This window comes from Chiloscyllium plagiosum, unplaced genomic scaffold (assembly GCF_037043375.1).
Source record: "Chiloscyllium plagiosum isolate Xiang-an unplaced genomic scaffold, Cpla_swu_hap1 HiC_scaffold_17, whole genome shotgun sequence".
Classification (NCBI taxonomy): domain Eukaryota; kingdom Metazoa; phylum Chordata; class Chondrichthyes; order Orectolobiformes; family Hemiscylliidae; genus Chiloscyllium; species Chiloscyllium plagiosum.
Window position 1 is genome coordinate 52,895,703 of NW_028270155.1, and position 21,374 is coordinate 52,917,076.

At 38.0% G+C, this 21,374-nt stretch overlaps 1 protein-coding gene across 2 annotated transcripts in view; it reads left to right on the top strand.

The window, feature by feature from the left end:
- The window catches only part of slc12a4 (solute carrier family 12 member 4), a 166,950-nt gene that overhangs the window by 119,033 nt on the left and 26,543 nt on the right, over positions 1 to 21,374 (top strand). For both annotated transcript variants that reach the window (XM_043707017.2, XM_087995916.1), the window contains exons 12-18: positions 2,382 to 2,556; positions 4,239 to 4,357; positions 8,463 to 8,561; positions 8,895 to 9,014; positions 12,368 to 12,472; positions 13,290 to 13,458; positions 18,323 to 18,518. In XM_043707017.2, the coding sequence (XP_043562952.1) occupies positions 2,382 to 2,556; positions 4,239 to 4,357; positions 8,463 to 8,561; positions 8,895 to 9,014; positions 12,368 to 12,472; positions 13,290 to 13,458; positions 18,323 to 18,518 (983 nt within the window). The remainder of the gene's footprint in view (positions 1 to 2,381; positions 2,557 to 4,238; positions 4,358 to 8,462; positions 8,562 to 8,894; positions 9,015 to 12,367; positions 12,473 to 13,289; positions 13,459 to 18,322; positions 18,519 to 21,374) is intronic.

Sequence of the window (21,374 nt, forward strand, 5' to 3'; positions counted from 1 at the left end):
TGCTGATTTTTCCCAATCTATATATAATTTAAAGTCACCCATAATTATAGCTATACCTTTTTATTACTTACATTTCTAATTTATTTTGTATGCCTACTCCAATATTACACTACAATTTAGGGCTATATATACAACCCCTACTATCATTTCTGCCCCTTTGGTGTTTCTAAGCTCAACCCATACAAATTTTACCTCAGTAGAGCTTGATACCCTTCCTCATAATCACATTAATTTTCTTTTCAATCAGCAGTGCTCATCTTTTTTTTTTGTCTGTGTTCTCTAAAAACTGTAAACCCGCCTGCTATTCAGTTCCCATTCCTGGTCACCCTGCATTCTATGTCATCCCTACAATATAAACCCATTAAGATTGATTTACTTGACTAATTCATCCATTTTTGTTGTGAATGCTGCATACATTGAGGCATAAGATCTTATGGCTTGTCTTTTTAGCATTTGTAATACCATACATTGTAGCCCTGCTTGATTCTAGTGCTTGAATTGTCTGCCTATTACATTTCATATTTCCAATTCCGTCATTTGTTTTAGTCTTTATTTTCCCATCATCTGCCTTCCTGTTTGGATTTCCATTCACCTACCATTTTAGTTTAAACTTTCCCTGACTGCACTTGCAAACACATCCCCTAGGGCATGAGTTCCAATCCTGCCAAGGTGCACCCCATCCAGCTTGTACTGGTGCACCTTCCCCCAGACTAGTCCCAATGCCCCAGGACGCTGAAACCTTTCCCCTCACCATTTCATTAGCCATGTGTTCATCCAACATATTTCTATTCTGACTCGCAAATGGGACAGGTAGCAATTCCAAGATCCTAATTTTGAGGTCCTTTTGTTTTTAAAATTTACTTCTAATCCTGTACATTCTCTTTTCAGGACCTCCTCTACTTTCTTACCTACATCATTGATACCAATTGTATACCATGACCACTAGCTGTTCACCCTCCAACTTCAGAATATCCTGTCAACATTCGGAGATGTTCTTGACCCTAGCACACAAGAGGAGAAAGTGAGGTCTGCAGATGCTGGAGATCAGAGCTGAAAATGTGTTGCTGGAAAAGCGCAGCAGGTCAGGCAGCATCCAGGGAACAGGAGAAACGTCGATTCTCCTGTTCCCTGGATGCCTCCTGACCTGCTGCGCTTTTCCAGCAACACATTTTCAGCCCTAGCACACAAGAGGCAACATACCATTGTCGAGTCTGATTTGTGGTCACAGAACCATTCCCTTTACTATTACTTCACTTATTCACTGTTCCCTTCACTTATTACTATAGCATTCCTGCTCTTTTTTTCTTCCTGTCCCTTGCAGAGACAACTTGGCGCAATGACTTTGGTTGCTGCCACTTTCCTCTAAGAGGCCATTTCCTCCAACAGTATCCAAAGCGATACAACTGTTTTGCAGGGGAATGGCCAGGGGGTTCCTACACGACCTGCAAAGTCCACTTACTCTGTCTGGTGGTCACCCATTCCTTTGCTAGCTGGGGAGCCTTAGTGTGCAGAGTGACAACAATCTGTGTATGCTATCCACAATACTCTCCACCTCACTGATGTTCCACAGTGTCCCCAGCCACCATTCCAGCTCCGAAACTATGGGTTTCCAGGAACTGGGGCCAGAGACACTTACTGCACACATGTTGTTGCCGGACACTGGAAATGTGCCTAACTTCCCAGAGAGAGCAGGGGGAGCACATGATAGCCTTGAGGTCTCCTTCCCCCTCTCATACCTTTTGAAGTTAAATGTTCAGATTGCCCTTAACTCAAATAACATTTCTAGGCCACTTCTTTTACCCTGGATCCCTTAAGGAAAATGTATGTTATGTACATTATGACAAAAATAACTGTTTAAAAGTTATCACCACTGAAAGCTACACCCTTTAAGTTATCTTCAGTCTCTTCTTATCCTGTAATTTTTCCTTATCCCTGGTGCTTCTCAGTCAATCCCTTAATAATAATAATACACTTTTTTCTAAATCACTGCTATTTAGCGTTAATTCCTTATCTGCAAAACAACTCTCATTGCTTTTCTGTGACGTAAATCTGACTTATTTTTTTCACAATTCAATTGCAAGCAGCTGATTAAGTGAAATTCAGGGTCCATGTCGAGCTTCAAGTATGTTCCAAGATTCTCAACCTCCCTTGCTGCTCTTTTATCAGCTAGTAATCTGAACAATTTATAGCACAAGATTTCTGTGATATTTTAATATAGGCGCAAGGGCAAGATTAAATTCTGTTTCAATTGTTTGGTTTTTCTTATGTAATATCTCTTTCAGATGTACATGCTTTCAAACGCAAAAAACTACTTAATTTGATGTTGAAAACCTCTTCAATATATAAATATGTGTATGGATTTTTTCCTCCTTCCTGTCCAGGTATGGGGATGCTGTGAATAATAATTTGGTTGTTGGCACTCTGGCCTGGCCTTCTCCTTGGGTTATTGTGATTGGTTCCTTTTTCTCGACATGTGGTGCTGGTTTACAGAGTCTAACCGGAGCTCCACGGTTGTTGCAGGCCATAGCTAAAGACAACATCATACCTTTCTTACGGGTTTGTACACTATATTTGTTTTGATTGAGCCTTCTTGCTGCTAAAATTGATGTTTAATATAGCTTTAGGGAAGCCTTTGTGCAGCTTAATTGTTGTGAGTTATTAAAGGCAACTTTGATCATAACTTTGCTCTAATTTTGTTCCTGTAAGTCTTTCAGCCCATCAAGGGCAACTTTCAGGCATATGTCACCACTTTAAATTATTTTCTACAAGTTCTGCAGAGTATATTTTCAGTTACCACTTCCTGACATCATTTCAAGCTGTCACTGTGTACACTTTGACATATTTGCACTTTATTCCACATATTCAAATAATCTTAAAATTAACCATTACAAAACTGTTTTTGCAAAGAATAAATTAAACCAAATTATAATAAATCTTTGACTCATTCTGAACAGAGATTTATTTTGTTAAAAAGCTAGCCACTCCTATTCAAAAAAAAACCAAAAAAAGTTGTGGATGTTAGAAATCAGAAACAAAGGGTCACTGGACCCGAACGTTAACTTCAATTTCTCTTTGCAGATACTGCCAGACCTGCTGAGTTTTTTCAGCAACTTGATTTTGTAGCCACTTCTATTCCACAGCTGATTTTGTAAACTGTATAGGAGAGTGCTCATTAGCTGCCATTATCAATCTTAATATGAACAAATGAAACTAATATTTCAAAATATTTCCCACTCTTCTGCTTTTTCTATTTTAATTTGTGAAGGTCAGAACTAAAGCCTCTGTGTCAAGCTTTGGTTTCCCCCTTTCTGACCTTTTCCATTTCTAATAATTACATCAAAAAAGTAAGCTACTGTCCTTCCAAAACAGAAGTGCAGATACTAGAGATCTAAAACAAAAACAAAAATTGCTTCAGATCTGGCAGCATCTGTGGAGAAAAACAGAGTGAAGTTAATATTCGAAGTCCAGTGACTTCTTTGTCAGAATTGAAAGTAGTTAGGAAATGATGGCATTTATGCTGATTTAGGGGGGAATGAGTGAGATGGATAGATGGGGACAGTATCCAGACAGAGAGGAAATAAAGTGAAGCAGACGTTGCATGTTGATAGTAAGCGAGAAAAAAATAACCGTGGCTATGAGTAATTAAAAATAGCTTGCAGCCCAATCAGAACAGAACCTGGGATTGTAGGGGGTGGGTAATGAACAAGGATGGAGGTCTCATGGTCTGAAATTTGTTAAACTGTATGTTGAGTCCTGAAGGTTGTAAGCAGTTATTTATGTAATGATAAATTGTGATCAATGATTAGATATAGAAGTCTTGATGCGTAACAATCCATGTTGAGAATCTTTTGAAGGCCATTTTATGTTCGCTCCTTTATCATGTTATGTTTCTTGCTGTCATTTTGGTTTTATTATCATATATCAGAAATTTATAGTCTCTCATCAGTGAATCTTAAAACACAAAATGTAGTGAATGCAGAAAGCCCTGTGTACGCTTTAGGAAATGTATCTTAGGATTTATAGCTTCAGTACAGGAAACCCATACATTTTGAAAATGTGAAAACCACCACTTAAATATCTCAAATTAGACAGTGACTATTTTCAGAACAAATTTCTCATGAAATGGCATTTCCTTTTTTTTCTGAACTCATCATTCTTATATGATTATGAAATGAATTTATAAATATTAATACAGATTTTGAATTTTAAAGTTTTGTTGGTATCTTTTAATATTGTAGGTGTTTGGCAATGGAAAGGTCAATGGTGAGCCAACCTGGGCTCTTCTTTTGACAGCTATTATAGCTGAACTGGGAATTCTGATAGCTTCACTTGATATGGTGGCACCCATTCTCTCAATGTAAGTGAAATTTCTTGTAAAACCTTTTTTGAATCAATCACCGTTCTAAATTTTAAATTCTCAAGTCATCAGTTTCATTGACATCTGCATCACTTCCATTTGCAAAAGAATTTTTTTTCTTTCCCTTGTATATTTTTATAGATACCTCCTTTTCTTTTTTTAAAAAAAAAATTAGTTGAGCGATATCCAAAACACTAAGTAGAATACATGCATCATTGTGAATAAATAAAGGCTACAAATACCATTTTCTATGGTGGGAACTCAGCATTTGTTTGATCACTTTTGATTTATTGCCATTTATGCTGGTATATTGATAGAAACCAGAGAAATACTCCCGGTATTCTATGCTGTGCTTTGGATCATTTAAACCTCCACAATTAAAGTGATAATTCTTGATCAATATTTGATCGTGATGAATGGCAGGATCTAAATGATTATGACTGATCTTGCAACTATAATTACAGCAAACTTTTCATTTACCGGCATATATGGGACCAAGAATGTCCTGGATGATCATATATTCTGGTTGCTCAAGAAGTCCACATAATCAATGTAAAAACGCACACTAAATAATGCAGGGTTATATACATTGTGTTATACTTTTATTTACAACATTAATCACTGTCGAGGTGCGGTGTTGGACTGGGGTGGACAAAGTTAAAAATCACTCACAGCCAGATTATAGCCCTACAGGTTTATTTGGAAATACAAGCTTTTGGAGCACTGGAGTGCCCAAAAGCTTGTACCTAAATAAAACTTACCCTCCGAATTTGCTCATTTGCACCTTCAACTGACTACTCTAACATCGTGGAGATCACAATACAGTTAACCTCTCTATTTGAGGTACATGTTTTATGCTAGTTTATCAAAAATGCCAGTTCATTAGGTGCAGTTTAAAAAACGTTTGCTGTAGTTTAGTGTTTTCACTCTGACAGATCTTTCTACAATCAGTCAGCTCACAATTTTCAAGCAAATGTTATCATATGTTTTCAAAGTAGTTTCATAGATTCTGATTTGGTTTGGGGAATAAAATGAATCTGCTACCCAACTCTGAATTCCTGTGTTTTGCTCTCTTTTTGGGAATTTTTTTCCTTGAGCATTTCTTGTAGAAAGCCAGTGAGTGTGATATTGAAATTAAGCTTCAAAACATAATTCTAAAGTGGAAACAAGTAAAGAAATGCAGAAACAAAATTGGAAAGAAATTTGTTTTAAAAAATAGGTAAAGTGAACAATGCAGAATGTGATGAAAACAAACACACACATGGAATGAGGGAAAGGATCCCAATAACTAAATAACTTAAAATGTAATCTCCATTCGAAGAAAGGAGAGAAAGTTTGTCTTGCATTACATTCTACAATAAACTGGGATTTTGGATACTATTCTGCTGCATGTGATTCTAAGCAAATTGTCAGTAACTCTGTTGAAAATGTCTGTCTGTGTCAGTGGCTGTGGCTTTTTACTTCCATCTCTTAAGCTTAATTAATGTTTGGAAAAACATTCCAAGGGTAAAGAATGAAACAAAAACATGCATTATAGATTTAGCCCCTGAAATGGTTCTTCATAGGACACTGTCCTTCAGAGTTTTGGATGCTGAGGAGTGACCTTATGGAGGTTTTTGGAATCGTGGCCATGTGGATAGGGTTAATGCCTATGGTCTTTTTCTTTGGTTAGGAAAATCCAGGCCTAAAGGGCATGGATTCACGGTGAGAGGAGAAAGGTTTGAAGAGGACGTGAGGGGCAATTTTTTCACGCAGCGGGTGATGCGTGTGTGGAGTGAGCTACCAGAGGAAGTGGAGGATGCTGGTACAATTACAGCATTTAAAAGGCATCCGGATGGGTATATGAATAGGAAGAGTTTGAAGAATATGGGCCATATGCTGGCAAATGGGACTAGCTCAAATTGAGATATCTGGTTGGCAAGGGCAGTTTGGACCGAAGAGGCTGTTTCCGTGCTGTATGACTCTGATTCTATAACTATTTATCTTTGTTATTTCCCTGCCACATTTGTTTTTATCTTATGCTCTTCATTTATGCTTGCTTGGTACCAGGTCTCTTTAATTGGAGTTAAGTGATTCTTCTAACTCCCTATTATGCTTGTTCATGTGCCTTTTTCCTCAAATAACAGCTGCAATTTTTCTGTGTGTACTTAAATAAATTTGTACATATCTTTTGATCCTGATGATTTGGAGATTTTTTTTTTGGATGGTGTTTTTTTTAAAAAATCTGACTTTATGAAATTGTTGAGCAATGAATGTGAAGAAAGTGAAATTGGAGTACTAAGATTGAAGGAAACAAATGGGAAAAAAAACTCTAGTACTAACGTTAGATAATTAATATATTCATATGGCAAATTTTAAATTGCTTGTGAACACAGTGTGAATAATTAAGATGAGACTCCATTTGGAAGTATTATGAACTGTAGGAGCTTAGTGATAGACTTCAAGACGACATGTCAAATTGTTGGAATGGGCAGATGCATGGTAGATGAAGTTTAATGGAAAGAAATGCACAGTGACATGTTTTGGTAGCAAGATTGAGAAGAGGTAAGTCAAAATAAAGAATACAGTTCTAAAGTAATTACAGGACCAAACGGGCTGAGGGAATATGTCCACAAATTACTAAAGGTGGGAGGGCAGGATAAGAGTGGTATAAGGCTCCTAATGGAAGCCATAACTGTTCCTGTGAATTGTAAGCAGAGTCATGTGAGCACCAAGAAAGTTATGACGGTCCTGTCTAAAACACAGGTTCAACCTCAATTGGAATATTGAGTGTTGGTCCAGTTCTGGACATTAAACTTAAGGAAGAATGTGAAGGCATTAGAAAGGGTACAGAAAGATTCATGTAAACTGTTCTTACAATAAGCAATTTCACTTACTTAAATTGGAGAAGCCAAGGCTGTTTTCCTTTAAAAGGAGATTTGATAGAAGTGTTTAAAATCAAGAGAAGGTATATGTTGTCAATGACAGTTGAGAATCCGAGGACATTGATTTAAGGTTAGTATCTAAAGAACCAAAAATAACTAAAGATAAACTACTTTATGCAGCAAATAGTTAAGATATGGAATGCATCTTCTGAGGGCATGGTGAAAGCAGATTCAGTTGTGGCTTCCAAACGAAATTGGATAACTATCAAAGTTAGAGTGGTGGGGGGAGAGTTAGGTGAGCTGAGTTGTTCTTAAAGAAACCTGTCACATTCATTCACTTCTGGAACAGGGGCATTGCTGGCTGGGCCAACATTTATTGCCTATCCCTAGTTGCCCTTGAGAAGGTGAGTGTGAGCAGTCTGCATGTCATAGAGTCATAGAGATGTACAACATTGAAACAGACCCTTTTGGTCCAACTCATCCATTGTCGACCAGATATCCTAATGTAATCTAATCCCACCTGCCAGCACCTGGCCTATAGCCCTCCAAACCCTTCCTATTTATATACCCATCCAGATGCCTTTTAAATGTTGCAATTGTACCAGCCTCCCCCACTTCCTCTGGCAGCTCATTCCTTACATGAACCACCCTCTGTGTGAAAAGGTTGTTCCCTATCTCCCTTTTAAATCTTTCCCCTCTCACCTTAAACCTATGCCCTCTAGTTCTGGAATCCCCCACTCCAGGAAAAAGACTTTGTCTATTTATCTTATCCATGCCCTTTATGATTTTATAAACCTCTATAAGGTCAGCCCTCAGCCTCTGACACTCCAGGGAAAACAGCCCCAGCATATTCAGCCGCTCCCTATAGCTCCAACCCTCAACCCTGGCAACATCCTTGTAAATCTTTTCTGAATCTTTCAAGTTTCACAACATCCTTCCGGTGGGAAGGAGACCAAAATTGTATGCAATATTCTAAAAGGTAGAGCTGCAACGCTGTTAGGGAGTGAATGACAAGACGAATCAAATGGCTGCTTGCTATGCTGCAGCCATTATATGGTTCTAAATTAATATCATTCACAGATCATGTTTTTTTTTCTAGTTTTTTTTTAATTGTTCACTGCTTTATGGGGAAGAAGGAACCTTAAAGTTGAGTGCTGAGAATGGAAATTCAGACCATGTTATCGGAATTTACTCTTTTAGTTTATAAGTATACAAGTAATATTTCTACTTATATTTTTCAGGTTTTTCTTAATGTGCTATCTGTTTGTAAACTTGGCCTGTGCAGTGCAAACTCTTCTACGAACTCCAAACTGGCGTCCAAGGTTTAAATACTACCATTGGTAAGAACAGGTTTAAAAGCATCAAGTCTATCTTCAACTCTACACAAAATTATTTATAATGTGTTTTATACTTTGAAGAATTGAGGAGCCCAGATGAACATTATATTAGCTTCATTAGCCCTTCAATTAACATTTTTTGACTATTAACTTAAGGCTTTGCAGATCAGGATGATTTGTAACATTCATCATTCTGATACACCAAGAATCTTGTACAACTGGGCACAATAGAATCAATTTGGGTTTGATTCTTCCATCTTATGATCAACTGTGAAATGTGAGCCAAGTAAATGCACAACTACATAAATGTAACTCTAATTTGTTTTTCTTCTGTAGGGCTTTGTCATTTTTAGGTATGAGCATGTGCATTGCACTAATGTTCATTTCTTCATGGTATTATGCTCTTGTGGCGATGTTAATTGCAGGGATGATATACAAATATATTGAATACCAAGGGTGAGTACTTGAAGACCAAAGATTTTTCTTGGAGAAAGTGAGGTCTGCAGATGCTGGAGATCAAAGTTGAAACTTTATTGCTGGAACAGCACAGCAGGTCAGGCAGCATCCAGGGAACAGGAGATTCGACGTTTCGGGCACAGGCCCTTCTTCAGGAGGGCCTGTGCCCGAAACGTCGAATCTCCTGTTCCCTGGATGCTGCCTGACCTGCTGTGCTGTTCCAGCAATAAAGTTTCAACAAAGATTTTTCTTATCTATGTAATGCTTGAGAGCTTTTTAAATTCATCCTTAACTTTAATTTTTCTGGTCTGATTTCTGAATAATCATAGAGTTATAAAGAGACACATAACTTTAAGGACTAAAACAATTAAAATCTGGAACTTTGCTATTAGAGAGAGGCCAGAAGTCTCCCCATCATAATGTTAGACCAAACAGCTCCTTCTTTTTTCTGTATCCAAGAAGTTGTGGTTTGAACAATTTTGCTGATGAGAATCACTGCTAACATCATCCAAAGATTTCTTGACATTTATTTTGCTGCACATTTTCCTTTGCTGAAGGATGTTAAACATTTGAATTGTACTCCAACTGTACAATTTTAAACAAAATTTCAGTCCTCATTTGCTGAAATCAAGTCATCACCCCTACTAATTAGATTGTTGCAGCTGGTGAATTTGAAAAGAAATGTGATTAGATGGATAACATTAATCCTAAGCATTACTGTCTAAATTCTATATTTTCTTAGTTGGTTTCATCAAAGAAAGCTTGTGTTGGAAGGCTTATTCTAATGAAAACACAAGTGTTTCTGGTTCTCATAATGCTAAATGCTGTCATTGAGGCAATCAGAATAATCTTTGAGCCATTGAAATTCCATCTTCCAATGTTCTGCATTGTTTCTGATATAACCCTCTGAGATCAATAGGGTTAAATAAAGCAGTCATTATAAAATCCACATTTCCCAGCTGAAGTCATATGTTAGTGTCAGGTACCAAAAATCTGTTCTTGTTTTTTGCTATTCACTCACTGCAAGTGGGTTGCTTGTAATTTGTTGCCTATGAGAAGGTGGCAGTGAGACACCAACTTAAACATAACTGAGTAGCTTGCTAGGTCAATTCAGAAGAACCAACCTTACTGCTGTGGGTTGAGAGTCGTATGTTTTCCTGAGGTGAGTTAAGACAGTAAATTTCCAGAAGCATGACGTTATTCAGGAGCGAGCAGTCTACTTGGTTGTCATTCCCGGTACCAACTCCAATTTCACTCCTTGCACAGCAGCAATTTTGTAACTGCAAGATGAGCTGCAATGGTTTGCCAGTTCTCCTTAGCACCTTTCAAACCTGTGACCTCTATCATCTAAAAAGAGCAAAGGCAATAGAACCATCAAAAACCATCACCACCTGAAAGTTCCGCTCCATATCATCTTCACTTGGATTGATATCGCCTTTCCTTCATTATCGTTGCATCAAACCCCTGGAGCTCTCCCTGTAACAGCACTCTGTTCCTACACCACAAGAGCTGCAGCAGTTGAAAGGTAACTCCCGACCATCTCAAGGTAATTAGTTATTTGCATTAAATGACGGCCTGGTCAGCAACACCCGTATCCTGTCCTAGAGACAGACCCTTCAGTCCAACTTGTCCATGCCAACCAGATGTCCTAACCTAATCTAGTCCTATTTGCCAACACTTGGCCCATATCCCTCTAAACTCTTCGTAAGGTAAGCATGCAGATACAGCAGGTAGTGAAGAAGGCTAATAGCATGCTGGCCTTCATAACAAGAAGGATTGAGTATAGAAGCAAAGAGGTTCTTCTGCAGCTGTACAGGGCCCTGGTGAGACCACACCTGGAGTATTGTGTGCAGTTCTGGTCTCCAAATTTGAGGAAAGACATTCTGGCTATTGAGGGAGTGCAGCGTAGGTTCACGAGGTCAATTCCTGGAATGGTGGGACTACCTTACACTGAAAGACTGGAGCGACTGGGCTTGTATACCCTTGAGTTTAGAAGACTGAGAGGGGATCTGATTGAAACATATAAGATTATTAAAGGATTGGACACTCTGGAGGCAGGAAACATGTTTCCGCTGATGGGTGAGTGCCGAACCAGAGGACACAGCTTAAAAATGCGGGGTAGACCATTTAGGACAGAGATGAGGAGAAACGTCTTCACCCAGAGAGTGGTGGCTGTGTGGAATGCTCTGCCCAAGAGGGCAATGGAGACCCAGTCTCTGGATTCCTTTAAGAAAGAGTTGGATAGAGCTCTCAAGGATAGTGGAATCAAGGGTTATGGAGATAAGGCAGGAACAGGATACTGATTGAGGATGATCAGCCATGATCATATTGAATGGTGGTGCAGGCTCGAAGGGCAGAATGGCCTACTCCTGGACCTATTGTCTATTGTATTCGTACACCCATCCAGATGCCTGTTGTAATTGTACCAGCCTCCACCACTTCCCCTGGCAGCTCATTCCATACACGCACCACCCTCCGCATGAAAATGTTGCCCCTTGGGTCCCTTTTAAATCTTTAGCCTCTCATCCAAAATCTATGCCCTCTACTTCTGGACTCCCCCATCCCGGGGAAAAGACCTTGTCTACTTACCTTGTCCTATGATATTAAGTTTATATCAGTAACAGTGATAGCCATCATTCTGTGGATGTATTTAATTTGTTGTTGAATTTAAATTCTAATCTGCTGTCATTTTCAATGACTCGTGTGACTATTAGTCCAGATTTCTGAATTACAGTTCAAAAAACCGAACGACAGTGTTACAGTGTCTTTCTAGCAACATTAGGTTGACGTTTATCTCTTTTTATACTCAGCAAATTACAAAAATATAAGTAACCGCTTACATTAGATGGAAACCCCCACAGTAATTAACAATTGAAATAAATTCTTAATTACGTCTTAGCCGTGCCATTGTAAATTCTGCACTTTCTCCAGTGATCTTACTGAACAATGAACAACAATGGTCTCAGTAAAAGTTCAGTTACATAAGCTCAGTTGGCTAAATTACTGGTTTGCAATGCAGTGTAACGCCAATAGTGTGCATTCAATTCTTGCATCAGCTGAAATTACCATTAAAAAAGACTCTCTTCCTCAACCTCTTGCCTTGCCTGAGGTGTGATGACTTTCAAGTGAAACCACCACCAGCTCTGTAATGAGAGAGCAGCCCTATGGTCCAGTAGGACTGTAACAACTTTATCTCGTTATCTACCTTGGTGGTTGGATCACTTGTTGAAAATCTTTTAATGCTTTTAAACATTGAAGTTCATGAATGATGTATATGTCAATTTACTCTTATTTTAAGTATTTCAATGATGTTGGATTGTGTGACAAATCAAGTTACTTACGTCTTTTTACAGTGCAGAGAAAGAGTGGGGTGATGGCATTCGGGGCCTGTCCCTAAGCGCAGCTCGTTATGCCTTGCTCAGGTTGGAAGAAGGTCCTCCTCACACCAAGAATTGGAGGTAAAATAATGAAATCAACTTAGCGCTTTCATTGTGCAAGCTCAAAGTTATTAATAAGATGGAATGAAGCTTGACTGTGTAACAATAATATATAAACATGATGAATTCATTTGAAAGGTGGCACAAATCTTTGTTTGTAACCCCAATCTGAGTCGACTGTGAATTATAATGATACAGGGTGCCCTTAAGCTCTGGCATGTTTCATGTCATTCTCCATTTACTATATCTGATGTAATCCTAGAGGTAAAATGGTTGCAGACTCATAATAATTTAGAAAGATAAGACAAAACTGAAGTCATTTGGCCCAGTTAAAACTATGCATACTTTTAATAAGAGCCCAGTGTTCTTTTTATATTTTATCAGTTTCGTATTGAGAAATGGCCTAAAAATTAGAGGTGGACCATCCAAGAATGAAATTGGAGAACGTTTTTATACTCTAACAGTAGTAGAAGTCTTTTTGGCATAATCAGCACTGATATTTATTTCTTTAATTCATTCTATAGTTATCTGCCAATGAGCTAAGCTGGAGTTTTGTTTAATTTATTAACTGCAAAGATACCAGTTGGACCTGATCTTATGTGATAATTTTGGGAAACCTGACTTGTCAGTTAATAATTGACAACACAAATTAAATCTGCAAATTTAGTACTCAGCTTGAGTAAATCCTTTCTTGAAGATCAAAGGGTGTTTTTTTTGTCTTTCTCAGCAATCTAGCTCCATTCTTTCTGAGCTCTGTGTCTTAGTCCTAGCAGTGTTCAACATTATCTTAACTTTAGTTATGTTGAATTTTCTAACTCTTCAATGCTTTCTTTCCTAGGCCTCAGTTGTTAGTTATGTTGAAACTGGATGAAGATCTGCATGTGAAGCATCCCAGATTGCTAACATTTGCCTCTCAGTTAAAAGCTGGCAAGGGTCTTACTATTGTTGGTTCTGTTATTCAAGGAAATTTCCTGGAAAATTATGGGGAAGCGCAGGCTGCTGAACAAGTATGACTTAAAATATATATATTTTTTTGTTTAAATAATCTCGTGGTCAAATCAAATAATCTCTAACCAAGAGTTATCTAGACTTGAAATTTCAGCTCTCTCTCTCTCTCTCTCTCTCTCTCACTGCAGGGATGCTGCCTGACCTGCTATGATCTCCAGCATTTGTTGTTTTCAGTACAGATTCCAGCATTTGCAGTTATTTTTCTCCTACAACTCAAATTGAACCCTGGTTAGACCCACTTTGAGTACTGTGAGCAGGTGTGGGGATCACAACTTAGTAAAGATATTTTGACCTTGGAGGGAGTACAATATATGTTTTACAAGAATGATGTCTGAACTTTAGGAGTTAAATTATGAGGAATGATTACACAAATTAAGCCTGCTTTCTCTAGAATTTAGATGGTTAAGGGGTGATCTGATTGAAGGAAAATGCAGCATAAATAAAAATAGACTATTTCCACTGGTTTGGGATTCCAGAACTAGGGGTATAGCTGGAGAATTAGGGCCAGAATATTCAGGATAGACATTAAAATGAACTTCGACATAGAAAGAGCAGTATATGTTTGGGACTACCTTCCACAAATGACTGAGGGTGCTAGATTAGTTGTTTAATTTTAAATCTGAGATCAATTTTTTTTTAAGGTAAGTAATATGGGCCAAAGGCAGGTATATGGAGTTAAGCCACAGATCAACCATGATCTCATTGAATGGTGGGGTGGATTCAAAGGACTGAGCAGCCAACTCCTGTTCCTATATTCATAAGTGATACCTTAGAGGAAGAATTCCTGGAATATCTATGGGATGATTTTTCTAGATCAATACATTGAGGAACTAACTAGAGAACAGACCATCCTAAGTTGGATATTGTGGAATAAGAAAGGAATAATTGGCAACTTAGCTCCGAAAGGCACTTTTGGGGAAAATTGACCATTATGTGATAGAATTTTTCATTAAGATAGAGAATGATGTAGTTGATTCTGAAACTAAGGTTCTGAATCTAAATAAAGGAAACTACAGTGGTAAATTATGAGCTGGCTATGATAAATAGGAGAACATTACTTAAAAGAATAGGGTTAGGCAGTAGGTTGATAGACAATTATAAACATTTAATGGCCTCAAGTAGAAACTGAAACAGGTGTTCATTCCTGTCCGGCACAAAAATCAAACCAGAAAGGTGGTCCGACCAGGATTAACAAGAGAAGTTAGGTATAGTGTTAGATCCAAGGAAGGTTACATCCAAATTGGCCATTAAAACAGTAGAACTGAGGATTGGGAGCAGTGTTCTTTCTTCAAAAAGGGACTGAGTAAAAATTAGAAAATGGAATGTGAAAGGATACTTGTGAGGATCAGATAAACTGGTTAATTGTAAAAGCATCTATAGATATGAGAGAAAAAGATTTAAATAAGACAAATGTAGATCCCTTACACTCAACAACAGATGAAGCTTATAATGAATAAAAAGGTGATGGATCAATTAAATGCAAATTTTGTTTCTGCCTTTACAAAGAAGGACTCAAATAACATTCTGAAAATTTGGTAATATAGGGTCTGGTGAAAGGCAGGGAACTAAAAGAAATCAGTATTGGTAAGGAAATGGTATCAGGGAAATTGATAGGATTAAAGGCAATAAATCACAAGAACCTGATAATCTCCGCTTCTGCATATTTAAGGAAATGGCCCTAGAAATAGTGGATGCATTGGTGGTCATCTTTCAAGATTCAATGATTTTTAAAAAATAAAGGTGATAGAGTGAAAACAGGTAATCACTGCCCAGTTTACTTGACATCACTAGTGAGGAAAATGTTAGCATCAATTATAAAAGATTTATAATAACTTGGAAAACAGTGACAGGATTGGACAAAGTCAGCATGAATTCACAAAATGGAAATCATACTAGACAAATTTATGAAATCTTTTGAGGATGTAGCTCGTTGATTTGATAAGGATGGATGTGGTTTACTAAGACTTTCGGAAGGCCTTCAATAACGTCCTTCATGAGAAATTAGCAAGGAAGTGCCTGGGATTGTGTGTACTGTACTGACATGGACAGAGAACTAGTTGACATACAGACAATAAAGAGTTGGAATAAAAGAGCCTTTTTCTGAATGGAAGGCAGTGACTAGTAGGATACTGCGAGGATCAATGCTTTATCCCCAGCTATTCATGAGAGGGAAGAAAAGGTAATACCTCCAAGTTTGCAAACAAAGTTGGGTTGGAGGCTGAACTGTGAGGAGGTTGCTTCAATGTGATTTGGATTTTGAGTGGGTGGGAAATGAATGGCCACTGAAGTATAATGTGGATAAATGTGAACTAGCAAAAAAAGACATTGTTATCTGAATGGTGATAGATTGGGAATGGGAGAAGAGTCAATGAGATTTGTGTGTCCTTGTATGCCTGTCACTGAAAGTTAGCACATAAGTGCAGCAGGCAGTTAAGAAATTAAATGGTGTTTCATAGTGAGAGGATTTGAGTACAGGAGCAGGGATGTCTTACTGTAGTTGTTCTGAGCCTTAGTGAGACCACACCTGGAATATTGCATGCAATCTTGGTCTCCTTATCTGAGGAAAAGTGTTCTGGCTATCGAGGGAATGCAATGAAGTTTCGATTCCTGGATGGCAGGACTGATGTATGAAGAGAGGCTAGATCACTGGAGTTTAGAAGAATGAGGAATCTCCTAGCATCTATAGAATTCTAACTAAATGAGACCAGGTAAACACAACAAGGATGTTTCCGTTGACCAGAGAGTCCATAACTAAGGATCACTGTCTAAGGATACAGGATAGGCCTTAAGAACTGGGATGAGGAGAAATTCCCTCATCCAGAATAGTTAGACTGTGAAATTCTCTTGCCATAGAAATCATTTCAGGCCAAAACATTGTATTTTTGAGAAGGTGATTGATATAGTTCTTAAGGCTAAAGGGATTAAAGGTATTGGGGAGAAAGCAGGAACAGGGTACTGAGTTAGCTGATTAGCCATGATTATATTAAATGGTGAAACAGATTCAAAGGTGCCAAATGGCCTGCACCTGCATCTATATTCAATGTTTCTATGAAACTTCCACATTGTTGGAGATAAGAAGTCGAAGCTTTTTATCTTGCACTTATCAGGACTAGAACACAAGAAACAAAGTTGAGAAAGAAGGCACCTTTTGATACAGCCACAGAAGAGGATGCTAATTTGTTCAGCCATACATCCAATCAACTGATGAACTGTAGCAAAAAAAATTCTGTTGACCATTCTACAGCTGGCAGCATGCCAATCATGCTCAACCAGGCCTTGTTTGCAAGCCTCAGAAAAATATATTCAAAATTAGATATGAATCTTCTGGTGGAAATCATTTATTAAATCATCCCAAATTGTATTATTTGTGTGCTAAACCTAAATACATAAGACCTTTGGGTTGGACCAAAGGGTCTGTTTCCATGCTGTACATCTCTATGACTCTATGACCTTGTTTCATGTGGGCAAAAGGAATGTTTATTTTCCTGGGAACATTCAAATATTTTGTTACATTATTTATCCATTCATGGGATGTGGCCATTTTTTTCAAAGCTAGCATTAATTGTCCAGTCCCTGACAGTCTGTAATGTTGTGATGAGACACCTTCTTGAACTTCTGGTCAATGGTAAACCCCACCCCTCAATGACGTTGATGTAGGAATTAGTGATAGTAATGGCATAAATGCTAAGGGGCAAAGGTTAGATTCTCTTGTTAGAGATGACCCGGCACTTAAGTGGTATGAATGTTCTTTGCCACTTACTATCCAGGTCATGTTGCAGGGAGCCAAGGACAGTAAAACATTGACTAATGAATTTCAGGTAAAGCTGATCACTCGCATCATCAGCAAATATTCCTACTTTTCACTTAATAATGGAGAAAAGCTCATTGAGAAAGCAACTGGAGATATTTGGATCTAGGATGCTACCATAAGGAAGTCCTACAGCAATTATCGAGGTGACTGATCACCACCAACAACCACAAATATTTTCTTCTGTGCTATGTATAACATCAATAAGTGAAGAGCTGTTTTTTTCATGATTGCCACTGCGTTCAAATTCACTGGGACTCTTTGATGCCGTTCCAAAATGTTTGGGATTCAGCAGCTGCAATATCTCTTTGAGCTGGTTTATTTTTGTGGACTTTCATAACATGTGTCCAGTCGTGGTCCACAGCAACCTTCTGTGATGATATCTTCTGTTCCCTGCCTCATTAATTTTGCAACCAGTCACTTCAGTACCATTCTTGTGCTCAGGAGCCAGGAGAGGTGACATTCACACATACAAGCCCTAAAGTCCGGCTGCACGTCAGTAATTGGTAGGGTTCAATTTGTCTTTGCAACAGTACACAAACCAATTTTTATTTTGGAAAGTGTAGTAGAAGGGTGTATAGATCAATTTAAATTAATTTTCTATCTTCAAATGAAAATATTTTGAGAAAATTTATCTTCTCACCATGCATGCAGGTGCACATTGCTGAGAATGCAGTCCAAGAACATGTAAAGGATCTGATTTTCAAATTCACAGAATAATTAGCAATTTTTCTATCATTTCCTAGACTTTTGTGAAATATATAATATGTATAGATTTCATAATGTAAAATTTTTCAAAACTGCTTTGGAAATGATTGTAACTATCTTGGTTAAATTTCCGAGTTAAAGATTTGTATAGCTATATACACAAAACATAGAAAACTCCTCCAGAGCAAATCTAACGTAGGTACATTGGTGATTTCTAAATAAAAACATTCATGATAGAAACCACATAGAATATATGAGCAGCAAGGTTGTTTGTAGTATATTTTATATAAATTACTTAACCATTGCAAACCATTATTGACTCAATTATCATTTGCTTCTCAATCTAGACGATCAAAAACATGATGGCAATTGAAAAGGTCAAAGGATTTTGCCAGATTGTAGTTTCTTCAAAGGTGCGAGAAGGTATTGCACATTTAATTCAGTCATGTGGTCTTGGTGGAATGAAGCATAATTCAGTTGTTATGGGTTGGCCCTATGGCTGGAGACAGAGTGAAGATCCCAGAGCTTGGAAAACGTTCATAGGTAAGATTTATTAGTGTCATCCTTTTTAGTGCATTTTATTTCAATATCATCCAAAAGTATATAATTTACCTTGCAACCTGTGGTAATCCTATCATCGATTTTAATGCATTGCATTCTGTGACACCATTACGTTAATGCTTCCAATCCACGCAGACGTTAGAGAAGTTTAAATCACAAGTTATGTATTGTTCAAAATACGTTTCCTCATCTTTTGCGCTATGAAACACATTTCGAGGGGAAGTTGGCATTGCTTACAATGGTCATACTCCTATGTCAAGTGAGTCACCATCATGCATTTAAGGCCATAAGAAATAGGAATAGAAATAGGCCATTCAGTCCATCACACCTAATTTGCTAATCAATGAGATCATGACTGATATAATCTCCTTCAATTCCCCTTTCCTGCCTTTTCCCCATTTTCTTCAATTCCTTCAAGTCTGTAGATGACACAAAAATGAGGGTTAGAAGTCAAGTGGTCAGGATGACAGTCTTCAGAGAGACAGAGACGAGTTAAGTAAATAGGTGAAAACCTGGCGGATGGAAAATAATGTTGGGAACTGTGAAGTTAAAATCATGGCAGGAAGAATAGATGAGCTGAATATTATTTTAAATGAAGAAATACTGCAGAAAGCTGCGCAAAAAATGGATTTCTGGATCCATAGGACCATAAGATAAAGGGGCAGATTTGGACATTTTGGCCCATTTGATTCTGCTCCACCATTCAATTGTGGCTGAATGTGTTTCTCGATCCCATTCTTCAACCTTTTCCCCATAACCCCACTGTTCCCTTACTAATCAAGAGCGTATCTATCACAGTCTTAAATGCACTCAAGGCCTCCATAGCTCTCTGTGGCGATGAGTTCCACAGATTCCTAATGGTAAGCTGACACAAAAACATTTTTAATGCAACCAAAAGCACTTTTAGCAAGTGTATTGAGTTTAAGCAATAATTCTGACCCCACCACTAATCCCTGTGGCAGTCTACTAGTTGCAGATTGCCATCCTTATTTCAATTCTGTCTTCCATGGGTTAGCAAATCCTTTATTTATGTTACCTGCAATACCACAAACTCTTATCATATAAATTAATTTTCTATGCAGTACATTATTGAACACCTTTTGGAAATCCAAATATATTGCATCTAAATGTTTCCCTTTATCTGTCCTGTTTGTTATCTCCTCCAAAGATTTTGTCTAATAAATTTTGTCTGGAATGGTTTTCCCTTCCCCTCCTGTTTCTTATGTTTTTAAACTGTATGGTTTTCCAAGTATTTTTTACTTGAATTTTGCTTAACACACTTGCTAAAAGTACTTTCGGTTGTGTTAACAATGTGGTGGAAACTTACCATTACGTATATCTGGCTATATTAAAAGAAAACATTATTAGCGCTGCCCATTTGCTTTGGTTCTTACCAGTTCTTTTGTGATTTGAATATGTAAACTAGTATCTGAACTATGATTTCATTTTGTAAACCTAGTTGTAAAACTTGTCAAACCCGGATTTAGAGTTATTCCCAAGATGGGAATTCTGTCTCATATTGTGTAACTGTTGGGACTTCACAAATAAGTGAAAAAAGTATCAATATAAAATTTGGACTTAGCATGAGGCAGATGCCAAACAATAATATTTAAGTGGAAAATTTATTTTCAGTGGCCATTATTTTAAAAAAAATGCTGCTTTTCCCTCCTCCATTTTGACCACAAAATGAAAATGTGTGCATCCAAATTTTTAGATTGTGCTGTTGCCAAGCATGTAAAATTACCCCAGAACTTAATCATTAATATGGTTGCATGGTGTTACAATATTCTTAACAGTTAAAACTCTCAGGACGGGAAGTTTACAAAGTGCAATCATTTTTGAGATGGAGCAAAGCAGTGGTACTAAGGTAATGTGAAAGGTCTAAATGGGCAAGAAATCAGAAATAAAGTTAAGAATACGTTTGCCCCAAAATGGGAGAGGAATAATTTGGATGTGACTATAGGAGATATGGTTAGTAAGTTTGCAGATGACACCAAAATTGGAAGTATAGTGGACAGCGAAGAAGGTTGCATCAGAGTACATCAGGACCTTAATCAGATGGCTAATGGGCTGAGGAGTGGCAGATGGAGTTTAATTTGGATAAACGTGAGGTGCTGCATTTTGGAAAGGCAAATCAGGGCAGGACTTACACATGTAATGGTAAGTTCCTGGAGATTGTTCATATAAAATCATAGAATCAAAGAATCCCCACAGTGTCGATACAGGCCATTTGGTCCAACAAGTCCACACCGACCCTCTGAAAAGTAACCCACCCAAACCCTTTCCACACCTATTACTCTACATTCCTCCTAACTAATGCACCTAGCCTACACATTCCTAAACACTATGAGCAATTTAGCATGGCCAATTCATCTAACCTGCACACCTTTGGATAGTGGGAGGAAACCGGGGCACCCAGAGGAGAGGAAACCCACGCAGACACTGGGAGAATGTGCAAACTCCACATGGAAAGTCGCTTGAGGATGGAATCGAACCCGGGTCCCTGGTGATGCGAGGCAGCAGTGCTAGCCACTGAGCCAATGCTGCCCAAATTGGTTCGAGTGCCTGCTAAATAGCAAATTTATGCTAAACAAATTGACAGGAACCACATACTGTTTTCTGAAGGTAACCACTTTGTAGTCAGATGAAAAAAGGTTATTTTGCATGACACAGTTAAACAGTAGTTGAAATTTTTCATAGTTCCTTGAAAGTAGAGTCCCAGTTAGACAGGATAATGAAGAAGGCATTTGGCATGCTTGCCTTTATTGGTCAGTGCATTGAGCGTGGGAGTTAGGAGGTCATGTTGCAGCCGCACAGGACATTGGTTCTACCACTTTT